At 44.3% G+C, this 25,000-nt stretch overlaps 1 protein-coding gene across 1 annotated transcript in view; it reads left to right on the plus strand.

Moving 5' to 3' along the window:
- cntnap2a (contactin associated protein 2a) overlaps positions 1-25,000 on the plus strand; it is a gene marked incomplete at both ends in the record, with an annotated part of 398,026 nt that overhangs the window by 336,856 nt on the left and 36,170 nt on the right. Inside the window, 3 exons of the mRNA XM_080020721.1 lie at positions 1,457-1,584; positions 15,277-15,447; positions 22,452-22,670. Coding sequence (XP_079876847.1) covers positions 1,457-1,584; positions 15,277-15,447; positions 22,452-22,670 — 518 coding nt within the window. The remainder of the gene's footprint in view (positions 1-1,456; positions 1,585-15,276; positions 15,448-22,451; positions 22,671-25,000) is intronic.

The following is a 25,000-nucleotide window of genomic DNA, read 5'->3' on the forward strand; positions in this document are numbered from 1 at the left end:
AGCGAACCCCAATTGCACCTGACCTTATTTGATCAAATGAATAAAACATATTTTGACGTTTTAAATGATGTTCCTTTCAACCCATACACATTTTTACATACGTTTGAAAGTGAATTCAATTGCGCGGCAGAAGTGTGTGGGCCTATGTCTTTGGGCTGTTGGAAGGCTTGGCTCGACATTTCAGCTGAGCGGCGCTGAGAGGGCTGAGCTCAACATGACATCATCCTTTTACATGCACTTGGCACCTAGATCCTCGTTGTCCAGTGTTGTGCCACCGGTTTGCAGAGATATTTGGCACACTACTCGAGTCATCTTTTTTCTTTTTTTTTTTTTTTTTTTTTAACACACGAGTACGGGGGGGAATCCCCATCACCCCCATTATGCACCTCCATTCAAAACTTAGGAATTGTCATTTGACACAGCCACGCCGACTTGCCGCGGTGCCCAAAGCTACATTCTCATAAACTAAGAGTTTTAATTAACTTCACAGCGCTTTCCATGAAATCGAATGAGAAATTACAAGCTCCATTACCAACTCTTATGTCGAAATGTTGGAGATATTACTACTCCCAACTACCTACTTACCAATTCCATTGCAGAACGGCGAAATGAAGCGTTATGTAGTTCCAATGTGACGGCTCCGAAATGGATTAAACGGAAGAGGTATTTTTTTGTGTTTTACACTCAATGTCTCTTTTCTGGGCTGAGTGAGTTGTGCCCACGTCACTATTTTCACTCATTTAAGATTATTCGGGAGATAGGTAGCTAGATGGATACACGTCGCCCTAAACACACATGTAAGAACTGCCGCGCGCACACACACACACACACACACACACACACACGCAAACACACACACACACACACACACACACACACACGCACACGCACACACAGCCATCCACCCACATGTGAGCGTCTGTCATCAGGGAGATCAAATGGATCCCTCTCTGATGGCGCCGCCAATATCCCCAAATTAATTTCGATAAAAGCCTGAGAATGAAGTGCGGGCAATCAAAGTAACATCACTCACAGAGAATTTTAAGCGGCATGTCTCAAATCACATCAGACCCATTCATCACTCAGAGGCTGCGGCTCAAACATCTTTTATGAAATGTTTTTTTGTTAATTTTTTTTTTTTTTTTTCCTATTTTTGCGCTTGAAAGAAGACGATTAAAAGGAAAATTCACCATCGCGTTCTTGTCCTCAGTTCTCCTCTCCCACAATCGAGGAAGAGGAAATTATATTATAATATATCTGTACAAGTTAAATATGGCCATTGTTTGATTTTATTATTGTTGTTTGGTAACATTTAAAGATTGAACAGCAATTCAACCAACATCTATGGGGTAACACGTGGTTGGAATTGATTTCATTAAACATTGAACAAAAATAAAACGAAAACAATAAAACTATTAGTAAAAAAAAAAAAAACTTTTTTTTTCTTATCTTGCAGGAGAGACGACTCTGGACTCCTGGTTTACAAAGACCACCTGCCTGTGAGCCAGGTTGCCGTGGGCGACACCAACCGACCGGGTTCCGAGGCCAAGCTAACCGTCGGGCCGCTCCGTTGCCAAGGCGACGGTGAGTTTTCCCCGCTGCCTGCACTATGTGTCAACAGGCTTCAGAACAGGAAATTAGATGTGAAGAGCTGCGAGAATGTGCAAAGCCCGACGCTGGCATTAAAGCAGGAGCTGTGATTCCGCCGAGCCTTCCGCGTGACTCTGACGGAAACTGCTAATGTGCCTTATTTGAGTGCCCTTGAAATGCCACGATATCATGTGAGGGATTTGCACGACATGTCACTCGATTGGAATTGAAATACCGGTACGCTTTGTTTCAACTGAGGAGTTTGTAAGGAAACGTTTTTGTGCTAATTTGATCTTTGACAACAATTAATTGTTGCCTCATATTAAAATGATATGGAGATTATTCATGTTTATAATATTTTGTCTTGATTGACCAAATAAAATAGTGAAAAAAAGTTTCAGTGAATACTGAAACAAAAGCACAAGCAATATATATATACACACTGATCAGCCACAACATTAAAACCACTGACAGGTGAAGTGAAGAGCATTGATCAACTTGTTCCCATGGCACCTTTCAATCATTGGGATATATTAGGCAGCAAGTGAACAGTTCTTGAAGTTGATGTGGTGGAAGCGTCAAAAAATGGATAAACGTCAGGATCTGAGCGACTTTGACAAGAGCCAAATTGTGATTTGCTAGACGACTGGGTCAGGGCATCTCCAAAACAACAGGTCTTGTGGGGTGTTCCCGGTATGCAGTGGTTAGTACCGACCAAAAGTGGTCCAAGGAAGGACAACCAGTGAACCGGCGACAGGGTCATGGGCGCCCATGGGCTCATCGATGCGCGTGCGCAGCGAACTCTAGCCCGTCTGGTCCATCCCCCAGAAGAGCTACTGTCGCACAAATTGCCGAAAAAGTTACTGCTACTCCTACAATGGGAACGTGAGCATCAGAACTGGACCAGGGAGCAATGGAAGAAGAAAGAATCATGTTTTCTTCTACATCATGTGTAAAAATGAAATAAAAAAATTGCTAGAGATTAAAGAGAAAAAGTTGCCTAAACCACCTAAGCCATATATGAGGATGAATACTTGTGGTGTCATGGCTATGTCTACTGCCTTTGGATTGACCATTACTTCTACACATATCCCGTTAAGGTCTTCTCAACTGGTAACACTTTGCTGCCACGCCTGCTTTCTTTGCCTCTTAGAGGGTCTGATGACGATGGTACCACCTTGTCTGTGGTCCGACAAGGCCTTCTTCTAAATCTTTGGGGGGCACATAAAAGATTTCACAGTACCATGGCTGTAGGTGACGTCAACAGCCCAGGTGTTGCCAAGACAAAAGCGCCTCATTTATCCCAAAAATATGAGAGTTGGTATCCGGGATGGCGGGTTCCTGCCAAGTCATTTATCGTGGACGCAGAATTAATGAATAGACAATAATTTCAATGCGCTTTGGACTTTTTAGGACAATGACACCAATTGACACATCGGGAGGATTCTGCAAATAAGTGGAGTAGATAAGAGCGCTCAATCACGGTTGATTTACGAGTTGTAATGGTCACGTGCATTTTGAAGATGTGAAGGTGACCGTAGTGAGACCAGCTATGTTGTACGGTTTAGAGGCGGTGGCACTGACAAAAAGGCAGGTGGCTGAACTGAATGTGGCAGAGTTGATGATGTTGAGATTTTCGTGGGGAGTGACAAGGATGGGCAGGATTAAGAATGAGTACGTTAGAGGGACAGCCCGGGTTGGACAGTTTGGTGGAAAAGCGAGAGAGGCCAGATTGAGATGGTTTGGACACGTGTGTAGCGGAGATGAGAGTTACATCGGGAGAAGGAGGCTGAGGATGGAGCTGCCGGGCAAGAGGAAAAGAGGAAAGCCAAAAGAGAAGGTTTATGGATGTGGTGAGGGAGGACATGCAGGCGCTTGGTGTAAGGGAGGAAGATGCGCAGAACAGAAGGTATTGGAGGCAGATGATCCGCTGTGGCGACCCCTAACGGGAGCAGCCCAAAGGAAGAGAAGAATGGCCGTATGCAGTTTGCATCTCAGCCAAGTAGCGCATTTGCGGTAAGGGGAAGGGCGTCCTCTCAAAATGGCTCCGTTCACCTTGGGATAGCAGGGAGGGCATCGGCCGTGTCATTGCCATCTGATATGACGCTCTGCTGGACCGATGGCTCCTTCTGGGTCAGCTACATCTCTGCTGTGGTCCACTACTGATTGTGTCCGCTTGCTTCTCATGTACTGCCATTTCTTTTTAACATCATCTCAACAATGCATTTCATTTATTTGCGCCCCAAATTAAACTTTATTTTTGTAGGAGTCGCCTTGCATCCACGTTCCTTTTTCCAAATCGCTTGAACGTGGCGTTTGTTTTCGTTCAGGAGCAGGCAGAGGGCAAATCCGCCTTTTAAAGTTCCGCCTCACGTGCAGAAGGCCCTCCACTTCATAGATTGCGGTTTGCGTATTAGCTCCGCCGCCTTAGTCAACCCTTAATTAAGCGCAGATTTGAAGCGCAGAGTGCCGGCACAGGTTTCAAGTGCAATTTGTATGAAAATGCTCTTTGCTTTTCCTGTTTGGGAGCCCAACCAACAGCGTGACACACGAGGACTGAAGCCGCAAAAATAAGCTCAGGATGCCTGATCAACCACTTTGCTCTTCACCAAAATCAAGCACAGCGATGCCCTTACTCACTGATTTGAGATTGTGGAATTATTAACACAATCCTAAGCCCTCATTAAAAGGGGAATATAGGGTGAATACTTAAGTGCTGATAGTCTTTATAAATAATTAAAATGTAAATTTGAGCTGAGCTTTACTTAAATGGAGACGTACTTAAATGTTTGCGCCCCTAAAGCAAATCTCTGCACTCTTTATTATCCATACTCTCCCGTGAAATAGGCATTTTCGAAGTGTTTATTTTTTATTTTTTTGCTTTGGCAACATTTACACGGTAACTACATATCCAAACCAAAGTCTGCTGCAGGTGGTTTCGATGGGTCTGTAATTAAAAACCATGAGGACGAGGAACGTAAGACATCAACTGGCCAACGGGAACAGACTAAGCACAGACTGTGTGTGTGTGTGTGTGTGTGTGTGTGTGTGTGTGTGTGTGTGTGTGTGTGTGTGTGTGTGTGTGTGTGTGTGTGTGTGTGTGTGTGTGTGTGTGTGTGTGTGTGTGTGTGTGCGCATGTGTGTGTTTGTGTCGGGTCGTTCGCAAAAGTGAACGACATGAACTGAATCCTCCCCCAAAACGAGTTTAGATCGAAATACCATATTGATTCAAAACAGGAAGCAAGATTTAATCGTCAACCACAGGACATTTCCGTATTTTATGGGATGCGTGGCAACTTTATTTTTTCCTTTGATTGCTTAATAGAATACGAATAAATGGTCAGCGATGATGGAGGATGCATTTCCTGATTCACTTTGAACTGCGCCAAATGGAGTTCTATGCCAGGGGATTTATGTTAGGCTCAGTGGATTAAAAGTAGGGTGACCACATTTTCAAAACCCCATCCTGGCTTGTCCTTCCTCCGGGGGGGCAGCCAGGAGCAGTGGGCAGCATTCGTGGACGCGCCCTGGGACCTGGTACCAAGTGTCCATCGCTGGTCAGACGATGATGTGTGCATGTTTTTGGTGGGGCTCCTTACTGACGTTAGGTGGAGGAAACCCCATGTGAGCACGGGGAGAACATGCAAACTCCACACAGAAAGGCTCCTATTTGGGAGATACCTGGGCGGGAATCGAACCCAGGACCTTCTTGCTGTGAGGCAGCAGCGCAACAGGTGTACAGCCACCCTGATCCCGGGTCCAATTTCTTAGACCTACGGCAGGTGTAGCTGCTTAAATCACACCACCCCCACACCAAAAATATTATTATTATTATTATTATTATTATTATTATTATTATTATTATTAGTATTATTATTTTAATTTAGGTGAACACAGGAAATAATTTGGTCCTGAATGTTGAAAACGGACATTTTCGTGTTTTACAGACGTGTGTCGAGACTCTGGGACACACAGCCCGAAACTGGCAAAATCCCACACAAACTGGGACGTTTGTCACGGTAGTTCAAAATCCCATGTGCTGTAGTACATCGTGGTCGGGCTCAAACAAATTGAATTCAACAATGGCCATTTGTATTTTTTAAATAACGTGTAGCCCATGCCAAGGCCCAGACCATTCATTTGGGGTGTGTAGAGCAGCAAAGTTGAGTGTCAACCTTGTTCTTGTGCTAACATTGTTATACGCCAGCAGACTTCCTGCGTGGACTTCTGCTGCATGGAGCGCTCACTAAACGAATCCACTGCAAGAACTAGTGGTTGCAAACCTGAAACTCACCGGAAATCGTTGGCGAATCCCTGAACGAATCAGTGAGCAAATCTTTTTTAGTGAACTGAATCAAAACTTTCATGTCCCTGAAAGGAATCGGAACGCCCACTAGTGTGTGTGTGTGTGTGTGTGTGTGTGTGTGTGTGTGTGTGTGTGTGTGTGTGTGTGTGTGTGTGTGTGTGTGTGTGTGTCTGTGTGTGTGTGTGTGTGTGTGTGTTTGTGTATATAAGTGTCTGTGCGCGTGCACCTGGGTGTTTTGGCAGGATAAAGGTGGCTGATCAACATTCAAAGTGTTACTATCCAAACGCTCTTTCTCTCATCCGCTCCCTGTTCTCTCTTCCGTCCTATCACTGCTGTGTTTCTGTCGTTTCTCAGATCCTCATCGTGATATCGGGTACTGCGGAGTTACGCACGCACATGTGTTCGCACCCGCGCGCGCAAACACACACATGCACACGCACTTTTTATTTCATGCTCAGTCTCTTCCCGTGGGAAGGTTGGTGCACCAATCAGCACATGCTCCATCCAATTCCAACATTCTTCCTTTCTTTCTCTCTCTCTCTCTCGCTCACGCTCTTTCTCTCTCTCTCTCTCTCTCTCTCACTCTCTCTCTCTTTTATCTCTCTATCTCCCACACAGAAAATGAATAGAAAGCTGCTCTTTTGAGCCAACACAATTTATCAGTGTGTTTGCTCATGTCCAAGGTCCTACAGAGCTGAAGCCTGTTTGCTTGCTGCATGAGGCATAAAGACGTTTTAAATTTGCTGCCAGTCCATCATAGGATCAAAACACACACATACACACACACACACACACACACACACACACACACATTAACACACACACACACAGCTGCAGAGAGAGCTGGTGGTAACTGCATGGACGAAAACAACAACAACAACAAAAAAAAAAGGCTCTGATCAGGCATATGCTTCACTGATCAGAGAATTGAGAATTGTCTTCATTACACCCCCTTGGTGCCTGCATAACGGGGTCTCCCCATGCATAACGGAGGGGTGACCCAAGGTGTCATCCCCCCGGACACAATTACCCTTATTTTGCCTCGTGGATAATTGTGATAAGACCGAAAACAAGGGCAAATTGCGCACAGCTGCAAAACTTTATGGGCATGTTTCCCTGTCATGTCAGTCGCGCAATAAATTACATGACATTTATTAATGATGAATTTGTGAATCGGACATTGAGACCGTCCAGATAGCGGGCACAATCGACGTGCAATTTATGGTGCTATCAGCGTCCACAATCCATTCTTTGTAAATTCGCTCCTTAGTATTTCAAAAGGCTCTATCTATCTATCTATCTATCTATCTATCTATCTATCTATCTATCTATCTATCTATCTATCTATCTATCTATCTATCTATCTATCTATCTGTCTGTCTGTCTGTCTGTCTGTCAGTGTTTCCATCTATTGATCTCGGTGCATGGCAGACGGGATGTGGCCTGGTTCTGTCAGAGCAGCAGGACATGACAGAACACCTGCTTCCAGCCTCTACCTGCACTGGTGCCACACTCATTATGGCTCCCATCAACAACAAGCTGGTGCCACGCTCAATAATGTTTCTTTATCATAGAGCAGACTGCCAGCGTACAAACAAACCATGATTTAGTGACCCATTATATTACCTCGGAGTGTGTACGTGTTTGCACGTGCGTGCACGTGTCATGTCGCAGTATGGCAGGCACGATTAATAAAGATGGATCCTTATGTCACTCGCAAGAAGCCATATTCTCTTTGTCTTACTCTATTAACTATTTTGTGTGTATATGTGAGCGCGCGCCAAGGAGAGAAATAGGCGAAAAAGACAAAGTGAGTGGCTAACTCTATAAAGTCATTTTCAGATAAAAATGACTTTGAGAAATGTTTGCCACAGGGATGTCCAGGCTATGGAACACAGAACATAGAGCCTGCATTGTCCAATCTAGTCAAATTAAACATATATTAAACATTTCACATCTGAATAGGTACTCTGCGTATGATTGATACATCTCATACTCTGTGCGGAGCTACGACTCAGTAAGAGCAATGATGATTGGCTGATATTTAATGGGTTTTCATGGGCAAATGACTTATGTCTCTCGGCGTCTAGAAAAGTTTTACAAAAGTGTGTGTGTGTGTGTGTGTCTGTCTGTCTGTCCGTCTATTTGGAAATCTTCATTGGCATAAATGTGTGTGTGGGACTTCCGTGTTTGTGTGTGTGTGTGTGATAGAGACTGCAACTTCTATTTTTCATTTGAGTGCTGATAAGGTTGTGTCTATGTGATGATGGTCTGTGTGTGTGTGTGTGTGTGTGTGCGTGTGCGTGCGTGTGCGTGTGTCTGTGTGTGTGTGTGTGTGTGTGTGTGTGTGTGTGTGTGTGTGTGTGTGTGTGTGTGTGTGTGTTGCTGAGGCGGTAATGAATCCCATTTCCATGGCTAGTTTAATGGCAGCCTACACAGTCACAGTCAGACAGAGAGGTATTAGGCCCATTTATGGATGTTAAAAGGCTTTGGACATTTTAATGGATGGGAATGAAAATAGATGAGAGCAAATGAAGCATGGAAGCCCATATTCTGTTATTATACCAGCCAATGTAATGTACCTGCTACCGCATGCTTGGCCTAATTACTGCCAACAAATAAAGGATTTCAAGGGTCACCCATGACTGTTCAACCCTAATGAATCAGTTATGATTAGTTTATTGCTATTCATAAGATCGCATATATAATGTCTCATGCAGCGAGAGTCCTCCCACCATGCTCTTTTAGTCAATGTCACTCTAATGAGGCTTTGCATTGATAATGTAGATGGAAACACACTTTAGAAAGACGCCATATGGTTATATGAGACTAGATCACATTTTTTGGTGATATCGTGACAGTTAAATGTTGACTTATTTGCATTGAGCTGCATTACAGTGAAACGGAATTGGCGTTGATGGTTTTGGCATGTATTCTACAGCGTTATCTATGGGGATTTTATCTATGGGGGACCTTCTATACAACGGCCACAGATTAACACATAAATATGACTTTGAATTGCTGCAAAGGAAACTTGTTTATATAGACACTAAATACACATACATTTGGTCTCGTAGGTGTGAATTTAATACGGACAAATTTAATCTTGTTGCAACCAAAAGACGCTAGAACGTAATTATTACTTGGAATTCTGCCACAAACGCATTCCGCTCGCGTCGCGCAAATGAGACCCATTGTCTCATTGCATTTGCATAGATATGCCCGTCAAGCAACAGCACCGACGCAAGGTGAGGAGACGAGATAGACAAGAGCCTTGTGAGGGGTCTCAGCCGGAAGGTGTGGAATAATTACCTGAAGATCCAAACGCTGCATTTACCCTAAATGTACAGTCACTGGACCGTGAAATGACACGCCACAGACGTTACAACGTCTCCATCTCTGAATAATCGTAATATATTGTCGACGATGCTATAACACAGCAGTTTTGATTCTGCAAAAGTTTTTGGGCCGTCTAACTATTGCCCTTATCACTCCATAAGCCTCAGTTGCCATAGCCCCGAAAATGCTTGATACAACATGATAATCACTAGCTTGCACCCAAGGTGCCGCACCCCACCAGGCAGCACAGCTTTTTCGAAAGGTACTTCTTTGGACAGTAAAAGCAGGAATCAAATCGCTCAATTTTAAACATTTCCCATTGCTGAATATTAACTCACAAAATTGGTTAGTTCTCAATGACTAACATGAGTTCCTGAGAAGTTCCTGGAAAAAAAAACCCTTGAGACGTAGGCTACCTCTGTCCTCTTCAATGCAGGTCAAAATCTCAAGGGTGCTTGAGACAAGCGGTAAAGGCGTAGACAAAGTAACCCATGCAGGTGTCATTATCGTCCATAACTAGACTGGTCAGCATTAAGTCAGAATAAATTTAAATTGCATTATCACACACGAGTGACATTAAAATGAGTGAACAAATAAAAATGCAGTTAATCAGGAACTTATACATTGCATCATGTCATCATCATGGCAACATATTCAAAATGCCATTGGACAAAATACATACAGGTTTTTAAACCATGAAAATATTTTCAAAAGTTAGTTTTGATTTTAATACTTCAAGTTAGTTACCCTCACAAATTGAGTCGGGAAGAGACTTCCAAATCATGGGAAAATGCTTTCAATTCTGAAGTGGTTTTCTTGTCATTTTAGGGGACTGTGTGTGTGTGTGTGTGTGTGTGCGTGTGTGTGCGTGCGTGCGTGAGCGCGTGCGTGCGTGTGCATGTGCGTGCTGATGAATCCCCTAATATGTCCATGTTAATAACGTTGGGCAGCACAGTCAGTCATCCGTACCATCTGCTGGCTTTGGCACATGACCCGCCTGGTCAAGCGTGGATGGATGAATCATCCAGTTGGTTTCCAGACCCCGACTTCACCTGATCGTTCTCATTATGTCGTTTTTTACGGTTCACTGGAGGATTTTGGCTTTCTCTCCCCCTAACCCCCACCCCCTTCTGCTACGTCAGCCAGTCAGAGGTTAAACCACTAAAACCCTACATGAGGACTTCGAAACCACAGCATCAATTACTCAACTATGCAAATGAACTTCCTGCAAGCATTTCTGAACTAATCTCTAACTGCATAATTTAAAAAGTTGTTTAGATATCAGTATATATATATATATTATATATATATATATATATATATATATAGTATATAGTATATATATATATATTTTTTTTTTTTCTTTGTCTGTACACCATCCTTATGTTACCTACAGTATAATCCCATTGTTTTTGTATCCATTCTTTCTCTTCTCAATGTCACTGCTGCTATTTAAGACTTCAATAGCCAATGGTGAATAAGATTTAGTGATGAGACTTCTCTTCAGTGCTTTAGCAGCAGAAATTCAACGGCACAAAGCTGTGTAAATCATCCTTTGCAACTGTACAAACCCGGCACATCAAGTTGTGCACTCTTATGTGACTCCAGTCAAAACGATCATTCCCAGTATTATTATCTTCCAGTGCAAGTCAAGTCAATGCCATAAAGCATCAATTAGAACTGCCTTAAAGTCGTATGTGTTTTAAAGGTATGATCATGCTCACTCAGTGGGTTATGCGTTTTTACACGCCGCAGACGTTTTATGGGCTTTTTTTTGTCCAACCAGCAGTTGGTGCTGTTAATCTAAACCGCTCAGGCTGGCACCACAGCATTTTACCTCCAACAAGGTCCTTCTGGTGTTATACACTCAATTTGTTCAATTTGTATGTCTTTCATGGAGGCATTGACTGTTTAATCTCTTTGATGGCTTCAATCAGTGTCTTCTCATAAAAGGAAGCGGATGCCTCTGCCAAGTAGCATGAGACTCGGGTTCACTTTTGACCTCATCAGACTGATACTGCACATTGAAAGCGAATGAATAAACAAATGTTTTCATTTGTCCATCCCTTGGGAACGGCGCTCCTGTAGGAAATAAAATTAGGAAAGAAAGAAAAGCTCCAAACGTAGACACTTAATCTCCTTACCACCACCACCACCAGCACCACCACAGCCATTCTTGAACAGCTCCTCATTGACAAATTTGACATCAAAATGATTTTTTTTGTTTCTTTTAACAGATAAAAGCAAATAGGCTGCCTTTGGTGATGAATATAAAACACCTTTCTGCATTATACAATGAAACATAATGTAAAATACCACAAAATATCTCTAATAGTAAATAATCCCACCATTCAAATATCATTTATAGACTAATGCTGATGAGATCATTTGTATCTTTGTCGGGAAGGATGGGGTGTCTTTATGTGCTGGAACAGGATTTCCGGAGACATTTGTTGGATAAATATTTCAATATGCGGGTGATAAATGTGCCTCAGAGCCCAGCCAACCACTCGCATCTGTGGATCTGGCCCAGTGACATTCAGCGATGTCTGATTTGGCTTCTGTGTTTACCCCGCGAACACACTTTTTGCTCCAGCACACTATCTCTGGCACACTTCCAGCTCGATGTCCCCTTCCTTTGCCTCCTGCTCATGTGATCCCGCCCTCCCTCGCCAATCACTCCACCCCCCGCCTTTTCTCGCCATCATCCATTTCAATGTACTTTGTCCCTTGGTTGTATGTCTTTGTCCATGTCTGGGGGAGAGGCGGTGTTGTGTTGGGTCTTTTTTACTGAACAAAACAGAACTTGCAGTCATCCATATTAACAAACAGAGAATATCATGGTGTAACTGTAGCCTAGAGGTAACAGAATATTTTAAAGAATTGTTACAATGATGTGTTTTTTAATTATCAATTATTTGTTATAATTGTAATAATTGTTTTATAATTTTGTATTTGCATGCATGCAAATGCATGCATTAAGGAGGATTTTATACACTCCTCCAATCTTCCATAGCTTCGTTTTTAATTCAAAAAACATGTCTCTTAGTTTACTTGTGTGTAGTAGTTGCGGTTATGCAGCTTATTATGCCATAAAATGGCATGATAAACAAGTGTGCTTGTGTGTGTGTGTGTGTGTGTGTGTGTGTGTGTGTGTGTGTGTGTGTGTGTGTGTGTGTGTGTGTGTGTGTGTGTGTGTGTGTGTGTGTTTTTGTGTGTGCGTGTGGCTTTTGCAGTCATCACCTATGTTTGGCCCCAAATTAACCCTAGTCAATAATTGGCCATGCTTCCCACAGAGAAATGAACAGTACACGAACTTCAAACCCAGCAATCACAAAGACATTAACAGTATGTGGCCTTTTGCAGACTGCCCACTCGTGTGTGTGTGTGTGTGTGTGTGTGTGTGTGTGTGTGTGTGTGTGTGTGTGTGTGTGTGTGTGTGTGTGTGTGTGTGTGTGTGTGTGTGTGTGTGTGTGTGTGTGTTTGTGTGTGTTTGTGACCGCTATCTGCCCTTGCCCGTGGTGACAGAGTGTTAGGCGAGTGGGAGGAAGAGGAGGAGTCCACTGCTGTCACTCGGGATGGCTTATCACCCTGAACCAGGAGGCACGCAAACACACACCAACAGACACACACACACACACACACACACACACACACACAAGTATATACTGTCGACATAGACGTACGCTGAAAACACGCTTACTCACAGTTGCCTATAACAAATACAAACATGCACAGACAATTATGTGTACATCACATGCGCGCAACAAAATGCACCCACGCCTTTCAACAAGCTCCTTTCAATATGCAACATTGCATCCAAACACACACACACACACACACACACACACACACACACACTCAAACACTCAAACACTTCTCCCTCAGTTGTTTCTTGTTGTTCACATCTTCTAGGCTAGTGGTGTTGGATCAGACTTCATTTCTCGCATGCGGCACCGGCTCAACAACCTACTGTAAGAAAACCATTGTTTTGTTGGCAAAAAGACAGCAGCTATTTAGACCGCAATGAATCTTAAAAGATTGGGACGGACCACTTCCACTGCCGTATTGTGGGATTTTGCAATGCGATTACAATGATGAAAAAATACGAATAACAAATAACAATTAAGAGTGTGTCTCGACTTTGCCATACACATTTTCTTATTGAAACGTATTAATCTCGGTATTTTCCATTATTGTAATTGCATTGCCAACTCTGCGTAATGAGTCCCAGTATAAGAAGGCCGTCCTCAGCTTTTCAATTGCATGTAAATATTGGCTGCTTCTTCTGACGCTGATGTCTACAGTGGCGTATTTCATTGAATTGCAGAACAAATCTAGCCGCTATGTCGGAACAATGGGAGGAAAGCAGTGGCGTAAGTACCGACGGTGCAGCTGCCCGGGGCCCAGTGGTCGCTAGGGGCCCGTCCCATCGGCACGCCAGCGATTGGGGTGCCCGAGATCAGCCCTCCACTGTGCGTCCTCGCCGCCCGCTCCCCCAAAATAAAAATAAAAAGGGTGTTTTCATTTTTGATGTCGGCTATTTTATTTTACTCTGTTTCCTTACGGAACAGAAACAAAAACAGCACCGTTTGTAACGGGGACGCTTTCTCAGACACTCTCTTACCACCTCCACTTTTTCCTTCCCTTTCCTTTTCCTCACCTCTCCATTTGCCCTTGCCCCGGCATCTCTTGTCTTATTTTGCCACGTCAGCTCTGTGGTAAACAGAAAAGCATGGCGGAGAGGAGAAGAGGAGGAGGAGGAGGAGGAGGAGGAGGGGAGCAGGAGAGAGAGGAGAGGTTAAAGCGGGGAAGTCACTTCATCAGGCACAGTCCGATAATTTATCAGCTGCTGCTTAGGCCGTGGACACTTTGTCTTCATTAGCAGCCGCTTCGATTTGCTCCATTCACCAGTTATTAGAATGGGTGTTATCAAAAATCATGCAGAGATTTTGTAACCAGGCTCTCCAGACACTTTGTGGACAACTTTGTGGAAACCTCCTTCTACTTCTTCCACCGGCGAGGAGGCCAGGGTCATTTGGTCTCTTTGGGTGACCTCCACAACATGTCACGCGTGTCCTCACCTCCGTTATACTGTTTTTCCTTCATAGCAAGAACAAATACAACACATTGCCTTAGTGATAACTCAGGCAGGAAAAAAAGAGCTTATTGGACCAAAAAATGTTCCTTCGTTGATGTTTTTTTGGTTTCCCTCCGATTCACCCGCCCTCCCTCGGTCCATGGAGGGTTGGAGACGACGACCTGGGAGAGCTTTATTGTCCCGGTGGCGCACAAGGACGCTCAACCTCCTCACCCCATCTCTCCTGCAGGAGGAGCCGTTTCGTTCTCAGAATGACGTCAACCAAAAAAAATGTATTGAAAAAAATGAAAAAATAAAAAATTCACATCACGACTGACTGACCTTGAATAATCTCATTATTTAAGCTGTAAAAATATCGGTCAAGAGTATTCAAGACCATGGTTTTAATGCTGCGGGCATGATGAATTGCACCTATTTAGAGGTAAATGATAATCCTCCGTCTGCATGGACTGAGAACATGAAGCTGTCATCGGAAGTGTATGACATCTAAAACAGATGGATACAATGAGATATGATGAGATGTGTGTGCGTGCGTGCGTGTGTGTGTGTGTGTATGCATATTGAAACATATATAGCAACAACAAAAGTCCATCAACTCAATCAACTTTTGCGTAATTCTGTGGCATTCAATAGCCAGAAATCAGCAACAGTCAAATATAAAAGTAATGTTTTGTTCGCAAGTTGAATGCGTATAATGTGTTCTTTTCAATTGTTTTTCATTTTTTTCTATTGTTTATTTTTTATTTTTCGATTATCATGATTATTTTCAACGAGGATGTGACCTTCAACTAAGCATTTCAGGTATGATAAATTAAAAAGAGCAACAGTTATTGACGTCGAGGTCTTGATTTCAGTTTCAAACGATGGCCAGCCGGGTGGTGGTGACTGCTGACGTACACCATGTTCCAGCTTTCCGTCTTTTCTCTGTGTTTATCTGCAGGCAACTACTGGAACGCGGCGTCGTTCACCACGCCGTCGTCCTACCTCCACTTCGCCACCTTCCAGGGCGAGACCAGCGCCGACATCTCCTTCTATTTCAAGACCAGCGCCCCCTACGGGGTGTTCCTGGAAAACCTCGGCAACACGGACTTCATCCGCTTGGAGCTCAAATGTGAGATAGTGTTTGTGAGATGTGTGTGTGTGTGTGTGTGTGTGTGTGTGTGTGTGTGTGTGTGTGTGTGTGTGTGTGTGTGTGTGTGTGTGTGTGTGTGTGTGTGTGTGTGTGTGTGTGTGTGTGTGCGTGCGTGCGTGCGTGCGTGCGTGCGTGCGTGTGTACAGGGTGAATTCCCACAGGTCTTTTTTTTACTTTCACTTTCAAAACATTGTTTTTCCACCCAGCGTGCCTGTCACACCTAGTGGGATAGCCATGATGATGATGGATACACCCTGTCTGAACACAAACACACGCACACACACACACCTACACGCATGCACGCACAAACCACAACCACAGTCAAAATCTCCCTTCTAATTATTGTGCACTCTTTGAAGTGATTGCAAGGGAGGACAATCTCTTATTTCAGGCAATTACAGTGCACTGTAATTATGCCCATTATAAACCTGTGTTTACCAAAATCATCCCTTTTTTGGTATGATAAAACAGGAGCTGTAAGCCCACACACACACACACACACACACACACACACTTATACAAACGTATTACACACACACACAACCATTTACACACCAAACCCATGTATCTTTTTTTCTCAAGAAAATCCGACAGATGCTACCGTTCCACTCTTGATCCACACTTTAAACTATGTATTTGAAAGACCACTCGACTACATGGTCACCCAATTACAAACAGACACACAAGCACACACACACACACACACACACACACACACACACACACACACACACACACACACACAATAGCATATCAGGGTACATTGGCTGGCAACTGCACTTTGCACAGCGCCTGTCACGTCTATACACTTAGTGGACCGTTTAAAGTTTCCTCCTCCTCCTTTCCTCCTCCTTTTTCCTTTTACTTTATTTCGTAAGTTCCCTTAAACTGATTTATCTTGGAGTTTTATGACGTTTTACACATTTTCCCAGCGTTCACTCCACTTGCTCACATTACGGCCCCAACATTCGCATTGTGCAGGTTCAATTCAGGTGCTTGAGATAAATCACGGTTACGCATTATGAATTTGCGCGGCCCGGCCCGGAACAGCCATCGGCAGAATGATGGATGGCTAATTGCGTTTCATCAGAATTCAAAAGGAGTTTGAGCATTTGGTGTCAGAAGTCTTTGCCGGCCCTCTCCAGCTGGTGCGCCGTGCCCCGCCATTTTGTCTCCGATTGCCATCAAGTGAAAAGGCGTCGACATTTCAGGAAGAGGTTTGAGCCAACGGTAGAGACCATTAAAGTGACTGACATTTGGTAATCTGATTTGCGACAGCCAAACAGCCTCGTCTCCCTCGTCTTTCGGTTGCCAGGTATTTTCGTGTCAGCTGCCTAACTACATGGGTCGTTTCCAAAAGTCAAAGAAGTGCACACATGAGTGCAGGCACGCAAACATATCCTGTGAGATGTCTGCCAAATGGGGTCCATGTTTGACGTTCAAAGTAGTGTACATGCAAATTCGCACGCACGCACGCACGCACGCACGCACGCACGCACACACACACACACACACACACACACACACACACACATATATTGGTGTTTATTCTGTGTGTATTCTGTCATGGTGGCACAGCAGGGCAGAGCAGATAGGCAGTGTGTGTGTGCATCTCCCCAGGCTCCCAACGCCCCACATCGATTTCCCCTCTCCTCTCCCTCTGCTATCATCTTAGCCTTGCATTTCAACTCACAGCACATGGGTAGGCACACACACACACACACACACACACACACACACACACACACACACACACACACACACACAAGCAAAAACACACACATAATCGTTGCCTTCTCGCTAGTGCTAAACTGTATCTACTGCAATCCAGTCAGGGCATGAAATGACTAGCATTAGGCCAGGGTGGCATAGCTCTGCCACTGCAGGGGCTCAGAGAGGGGAAATAGGCACACGCACACACACACAGACACACACTCACACACACACACACACACACACACACACACACACACACACACACACACACACACACATACACACACACACACACACACGGCTGTGACCTTAACAGTCTCCAAGCCATCAGGCACACACAATTCACTTCACACGCTAGAAAAAAGCCTGACACACGTTTTGCAGGCAGCTTTCAGGGAGTATTCAGAGCAGCTTTTAGTGTTGATAAAGGGATTGGAGATGAAAAAAAGAAAATACTTAAATGGAGAACTGCAGAACTTACAGATACTCCACAGCTTCATGGCCAAGGTCTACACCTTCTTAAAAAGACGACTCCTTTGGTGACAGCCCATCCCAGCACTTTCAAACTTCCCCCCAGCCTGAAATTAGAAATGCAATCTCTTCAGTCAGAGACGCAGCCTCAGAAGGTATTATGGTTCTCTTTTCACCTTCCAACCTGTCTGACTTCAGCACCCAAAGTTAACTTCTGATCAATTCTACTCAAGTTATTAAAATGTTGGTGCCCATCATTGCCTTCCTACATCACATTTCATGGCACAACCTCGCTGTGCCCCTTACTAGCTATTACTATTACTAGGTATTTATTAAAAAAAAAAAAAAAATACCTGCCGCTCCGCTGCAACTTCCCTGTGCTTAAACCCAGTCCAGCAGGGCAAATGTTTAAGCCTTAAAATAAATTAAATCTCCTCTTCGAAAAAACGGTAAAATCGCATTATAGTTCTGAGTGTCTTTTTTTTTTTTTTTACATGTTTTGAATTACAGTAATAACATGTCGTGTACTTTTTTGGAATTGCTGCCATACATGCAGAGTGTAAGGTTGGCTGCAGTAGGTTGCCATTAGGAAGCGACGGCGAACCTATCCTTTAATCAAATCAAACTACTACTACTACAACTACTACTATACTACTAGCAAAAATAATAATAATAACAATCATATAATGCATAACAAATAACAGCATATAATACATTTTATAGATAACAAGACATCAGTCTCAAGATACCCTCACACCACCAGCACACATGTGCTGCAAAGCAACAGGCTGCAATGCATTTCAAGCGGAGCTCGGCTTCGTCCGGCTGCAGGGGGTGGATCTACATTTCGGCAACCAGCTCACGGCTTCACGGCGACAAGGAAAGTTGAGCAGGCTTCAACTTAATGCAAATGAGTGGCGCCCGGCAACACCCCGAGATAGGAGGGAAGATGGCGCTGATCCTTGGAAAATGGATTATCATTGTCATTATCATTATATATTTTAGACCGGAGCAACTTGGCTTCATTCTGCAGCCCCGTCGTCGGCGGTGTAACCCGAGCATTAGACTCGCCATCAAGGTCAACAGTCGTATCAGCTTCTTTCTTCTAGGCCCCGGCCGGGATCAGGGGGGGAAAAAGGCCAAAAGACAGCCTCATTAGGAGAAGAAATTAAAATAAAACTTGAGAAGACTTGAAAGAAAGAGAAAGATTTGAAGGAGGGACCCCACTTTCTGACTGAGGTCTACATACAAGAAATTAATAGCATTATTCATAATAATATTATTTTTATGGAAAATGCACTATTACCATTTATGAAAAACATTATTATATTATAATAATGTTTTTCATTAGAGGTAATAGTGCATTTTCCTTTGAGTAGGTGTAACGATGTATAAATGCATGCAGGCACAGTCGATAGTCGATAGTACCGAGAAGGTAACAGTCGTTGACATGAAGGAGGTGGTTGAGGTTAAATCAGTCAGATGTTATTGTCAGCGCTGCAAATAGCCTTTTTCACAGAGAAAGACGGGTAAGAAAAAAAATCCCCCAACCACTCAACCCAGATGTCTACTCCCAGGCTAGGTTTTCTCTGGTGAGCCGTTTTAGTTTAATCTAAATCGTTGCGGCTGCAATCCTTTTCTACTTTAAAAAGTGATTTCAAGATAAAAAAACACAAAATAAAAAATTGAATTGCATTTGTCACAGTCCCGGGCCTTGAGAGAGAGCCCGTCGTAAAAATGTTTTTTTTCCGTCTTAATAGGAGGCATTGTTGTTCCCAGTTCAGCTGGCATTTACACAAGCCAAATAGACTACAGTGTTTTCCAGACCTCTCTGGAGTGAAATAATGGAAAGCCCAGGGCTTACACCAAATAAATGAGACCAAATGAAGAATAACTGAGTGAAATTAAGGAAAGGGATTCAGAGCAATATTATAGAGACACCAAGGTCTGCACGTGGTTAGAAAGGGTGAAGGCGGAACGTCACATTATACGAACACACGCGCGCACGGCCGCTTATAAGCACACGGACACGTACACCGACACAATCTCTTTAACTATTTATCATTGTTTGGTTTCGATGTGGCAGACATGCAATTTAGATCCCAGTGTTTTCGGCCTCCGTATTAAAAGATTAATGGAAATATAAAATCACAAAAATAAAAATCTCTGTTTTACGGCATGTAAGCACATTGCAACACACACACACGCACACGCAAACGCACACGCGCACACACGCACACACAGAGTTTAAAAACACATATTAAGGCACACAGACACCACATTCAAACACATGCACGCACAGGCATAAACAATCATTATGGCAGGCACACACACACAGAGTCAAGTATACACAGGCATAAACACACATCTATGAACGCACACATTCAAGCACACACAAACACAGGCAAAAACACACATTAAGGTACACACACACACACACACACACACACACACGCTCTACACCTCGGACATCCATCAGTGCTATGCAAATAGAGGAGTCAGGCTGGGTGGAAATAAAAATAAAAATAAAAATTGTAAGACATTCATCTTGTTTTGTAACTGTACCAACAAAACAACACACTCACTCACGCCCGCACACACACACAAACACACACACACACACACACACGCACGTTTGCTGCTACACGCCGCATGCACAACGGCATCTTTGTAGTACTCTGATATATGTTTGGCTTTTGTTCAGCATTTGGAATAAGCGATGTCCCCCGTCCTGGCCCTGCAGACCTGCACTGTGCACAGAGACACAATTTATTCAGCTTACTAAAACCTGTCACGGGGTTTGCCATGCCTGTGTGTGTGTGTGTGTGTGTGTGTGTGTGCGTGTGTGTGTGTGTGTGTGTGTATGTGTGTGTGTGTGTGTGTGTGTGTGTGTGTGCGTGCGTGCGTGCGTGCGTGCGTGCGTGCGTGCGTGCGTGCGTGCGTGCGTGCGTGCGTGCGTGCGCGTGCGCACATTGCTCTCCCACTCAACGCATCCCCGCAGATACACACGACGCGATTATTTCTGGTTAGCAGGGCCGTCCCTGCATCTCATCTCTGAGGAAATTACAGCCCTCGGAAGGGAACAAAGTGCAACGAAAAATCCAAAAAGAAGGACAGACAGAAATGGAACCAGAGAGTGGCAGGATAGCGGGGGAGAAAAGAAGAAAATGAAAAGTGAAAGGATGCAAAAAAAAAAAAGAAAGGAACTTAGTGGGAACAAACAATTTGTGAAGGGTTGCAAGTAAGGAAGGTGGAAACGCGGCTGTCTTTAAAAACAACATCAATCATGAGTGTCACACAGGATGTAAAGTAGTTTTTCAGTCTAGTGAATTTCAACCCTCAATATCTTCTGAAAGGGAAGCGCTGGTGTTTATTAACCCAAAGCCTTATTTTTCCATCCTTGTGAGTCACCCTGAGTGATTTGTATCAGAAAACAGATTGCCGTTCTGTAAATACCGCATCAATTTGAAAGATTCTGATGCCAATCAATAACTGCCAACGATCAAAAAATAAGATTTCGCTTAAAAAAAAAAAAAAAAAGTTTTCCTTTACTTTTATCTTTTTTTAAGTCCTAAAATTGAAACCCACCTTTACACCCAATTATTTCACCTAATGTCTGATAGTGTATCAATAAAGATACACAGATTCAAGATACACTTGCAAACATACACACACATACATACATAGATATGCACACACATACGTACATACATACATACATACATACATACATACATACATAAACACAGACACACACACATACACATACATCTACACACATACATACATACATACATACATATATATATATATACATAGATACATACACACACACACACTCACACACACACACACACATACATGCATACGTACATACATACATTTATACATACACACATAAATAAACACCGACACTCTCACTCACACACACACCCAGAAATAATCAATTTCGAACAGACATTCATGACCGTTGACAAGAATGCTCTTTGACCTGATCCGAGGATAAAAGAGGAAACAGTGCCCCCTCTTGGCTGAAAATATACTCTCATGGCCAGGCACACCTCTCTGTCCTCAAATTCTTAAAAAAGAACCCACTCCAAACAAGCACACACACTCGCGCGTTCTCCTGTTTCCCTCTGCTGATAAAAAATTCTCCAAATGGGACGTCATTCATCCTTTTGTTTCCATGTTCAGCCTCTCTCTCTCTCTCTCTCTCTCTCTGTCTCTCTCTCTCTCTCTCTCTCTCTGTCTCTTGTCTCACAGTGGTTAGAAAACCCGCGGGGCCATTTGCAAAACTTAATGTCCAAAAAAAATCACTATGTATTTATTTGATGCGTAGGATACCAGGGGAGTGAAATTAAACTTCCCAGCCTTCCGGACACACACGTCTCTGCAGTGAAATCGAAGACCCCTGGGACTGTTTCCTGCTCGAAGCCGTGGGCAACTGGGATGTTGTCAAGCTGAAATCCATGCAAGACAAATGAATGGCCTCAGAAACCGAAATCGGCCTTCGGATGAGGAAATTTAACAATCAGATGATCTGCAAAATAAGTAGTCCTGTTTTTGTTTGTTGTTGTTGTTGTTGTTTTTGTTTTTATCAAGTCCTGTTTGTGAATTTGAAGGACGGGGCTGTCGGATGCTCCGCCTCCCGGCGTGGATCGTTCCGTTTTTAAAAGACGGCGACTCGCAAACCGGTCCTGACCTCGACGTCCCTCCTCTCTCTCTCTCTCTCTCTCTCTCCCTCTTTCCTACCCCCCTTGTTCCCTTCTTTCCTCCCCCCGTCACCACCGCCGCAGCCACCACCGTGGTCTCCTTCTCCTTCGACGTGGGAAACGGACCCGTGGAGCTGACGGTGCACTCGGCCACGCCCGTGAACGACGACCAGTGGCACCGCCTGGTGGCCGAGAGGAACGTGAAGGAGGCCGTGCTGCAGCTGGACCTGTCCTACCGGGCGTCGCGGCCCGCCCCGCCCCAGGGCCACACCCGGCTGGAGCTGTTCAGCCAGCTCTACGTGGGTACGAAAACACACACACACACACACACACACACACACACACGTATATACCGGTGGTATATGAGGTTTTTAAGGACTTGACTTGACAAATACAAAATGTGTTATTTAAAAAACGAATTTCAGATTCTAGTGAACCAGGTTGAAAAGAGGTTAATAATAATGAAGACAAATAATGAAAATAAATGAAAGATGAACTAATTATTGCATTATTATTTCCAATGAACTAATGAAAGTCATTTTTTAGGGCTATTATTCTCAGCCTTAATATACATATTAAAAGGCCAATTTTTTAATCAATTTTATCTTTCATTTTCTCGCGCCACCTTGCAATTCCTCCACACCCCACAAGATACGTAGATACACACACCCCACAGTTTGAATACCACTGGTATATACACAGACATACTGTACATCTGAAAGGGAATATGAAACAACAGCTCACACACCAATTACACACTACCCTCCGTGGCAACACATTCACACCGACTGAGCGAACGGATGAATCCTCTGCTTCACAAAGAGGACACACAAACAGCGGCTAAGACCCTCTGTTAGATAGGCGCATGCAAACAAACACACACACACACACACACACACACACACACTCACACTGTAATTACGTATAATAGGATCGTATTTGCGCAAAGCCAGCGTATAATCATTCGTTATCTATGTAATTATAAGTACATTGAATTGTTAATTAAAAAAGTTTTTTTTTGTACTCGCTGTATTTTTCCAGTAATACTCCTCCTCTCGGATGCGGACGTACTGAAAGTCTGCGAAGACGTCCGATTGTTTTACAAGTTAAAGACGTGCCGGCCTATATTGGTTCTACGCACAGCTCTGTGTTCCACAGTAAGAGGCTTCCACCTAGATTAGCCACCGCCGCTAATTAACTTAATGTTAATCTCGCGCGCGCACACACACGCGCACACACACATACACACACACGCGCGCGCGCGCGTCTTACTTGTTTAATCCCACCAGTACATGTGGACACACGGCAATTCTGGCAAACGCTTCTATATCGTAGAAGCCGAAAAAGTTGAGTGTCAAGGAAGTGACATTATAGGTTTGCTCAACCAAGGCGCCGGCTGGGAGGCTGTTCTGCTTATTGAGCTAAACATTCATGTGTTCTTTGGATTAACATCTCATTACTCAGGGAGGAACTTTCTCGCTCTCCTCCGCCTCCTCCTCCTCCTCCTCCTCCTCCTCCTGCACTCCGCATCCCCTATCAATGAGAAAGGGGACGTTAGCGGCCGTTAATTCACTAAGGCCGTCTTGACGTTGGACACGGCGCCTGTCGGGGTCTCCGTTCTGCCGTGCGGCTTCCCTCCGTGACTTTGTCCTTCGCCCGCCCGCCCGCGCACACACACACACACACACACACTTTGTACTGAAATGCAGTAGATCTGAATTTTGCTACTACATTTCCCTTTCGTGTAATTGTTCAGATCGACACAACTTAGCACACACACACACACACACACACACACACACACACACACACACACACACACACACACACACACACACACTCACACCCACATCGTCTTCCAGGGTCCCCTCCCCTTACTTCTCATCTCTCTCTTATTTCTGCCTTTTGTGCTGAGCTGTCAATTGTCCAAAAAACTAAACTCCAGGGTTCAAGTAGTTCCAGGGATTTGCGGAGACTTGTGGTATCGGCGAGGAAAAAGTGCTGAGGCGGATCACAGGCTTTTCTTGTATCGCGCGGAGGGGGGAGAAAAAAGAGAAAGGGGGGGAGTGTGGGGGGTGGGGGGGGGGGGGGAGTTGCGCCCGAAGGAGACGGTTCTAAATTCCAATCAGTCTCCCGCCCCCCGATGCGATGGCCCTAACGCCCCCCCCCTCCCTTTTCTGATCCCCGTTTAGAATATAATTTCATCGTCTCATCACTTTTTTTTTTCTTCCCCCGCCGCCGGAACGGTGCGATGAGACATTCTCGCCTTATCGTTTCCCCAATTTGCCTCTCGATGTATTTATCCTTCGCACATTTTAGAGGTGAGCTGGGAAGGGGGGGGGGCGGGGGGCGGGAGGAGGGGGAGGGCCATGTGTCATTTCGCGCCCAGATCGCGCCCCCCTCCCGCAATGCCGTCTCCGGCGAACAAAAGAGCGGGAGAAGGGAAGCGGCGGGACGGAGCCTTTGTGTCTCACAAAGGCGACTAAACCTCGGTCATATCTCATCTCTAATCCGCAGATAATCCTTGTTCGCCTCGGGCGGGGTTAAGGTAGCGACCCCCACACACACACACACACCTACAGGAAGTGACCCGACCGCTCGGAGGAAGTGGCTTAAGAGTCGGGGTCCCCCGG

The sequence above is a fragment of the Zeus faber genome (assembly GCF_960531495.2).
Source record: "Zeus faber genome assembly, chromosome: 19".
Lineage (NCBI taxonomy): Eukaryota > Metazoa > Chordata > Actinopteri > Zeiformes > Zeidae > Zeus > Zeus faber.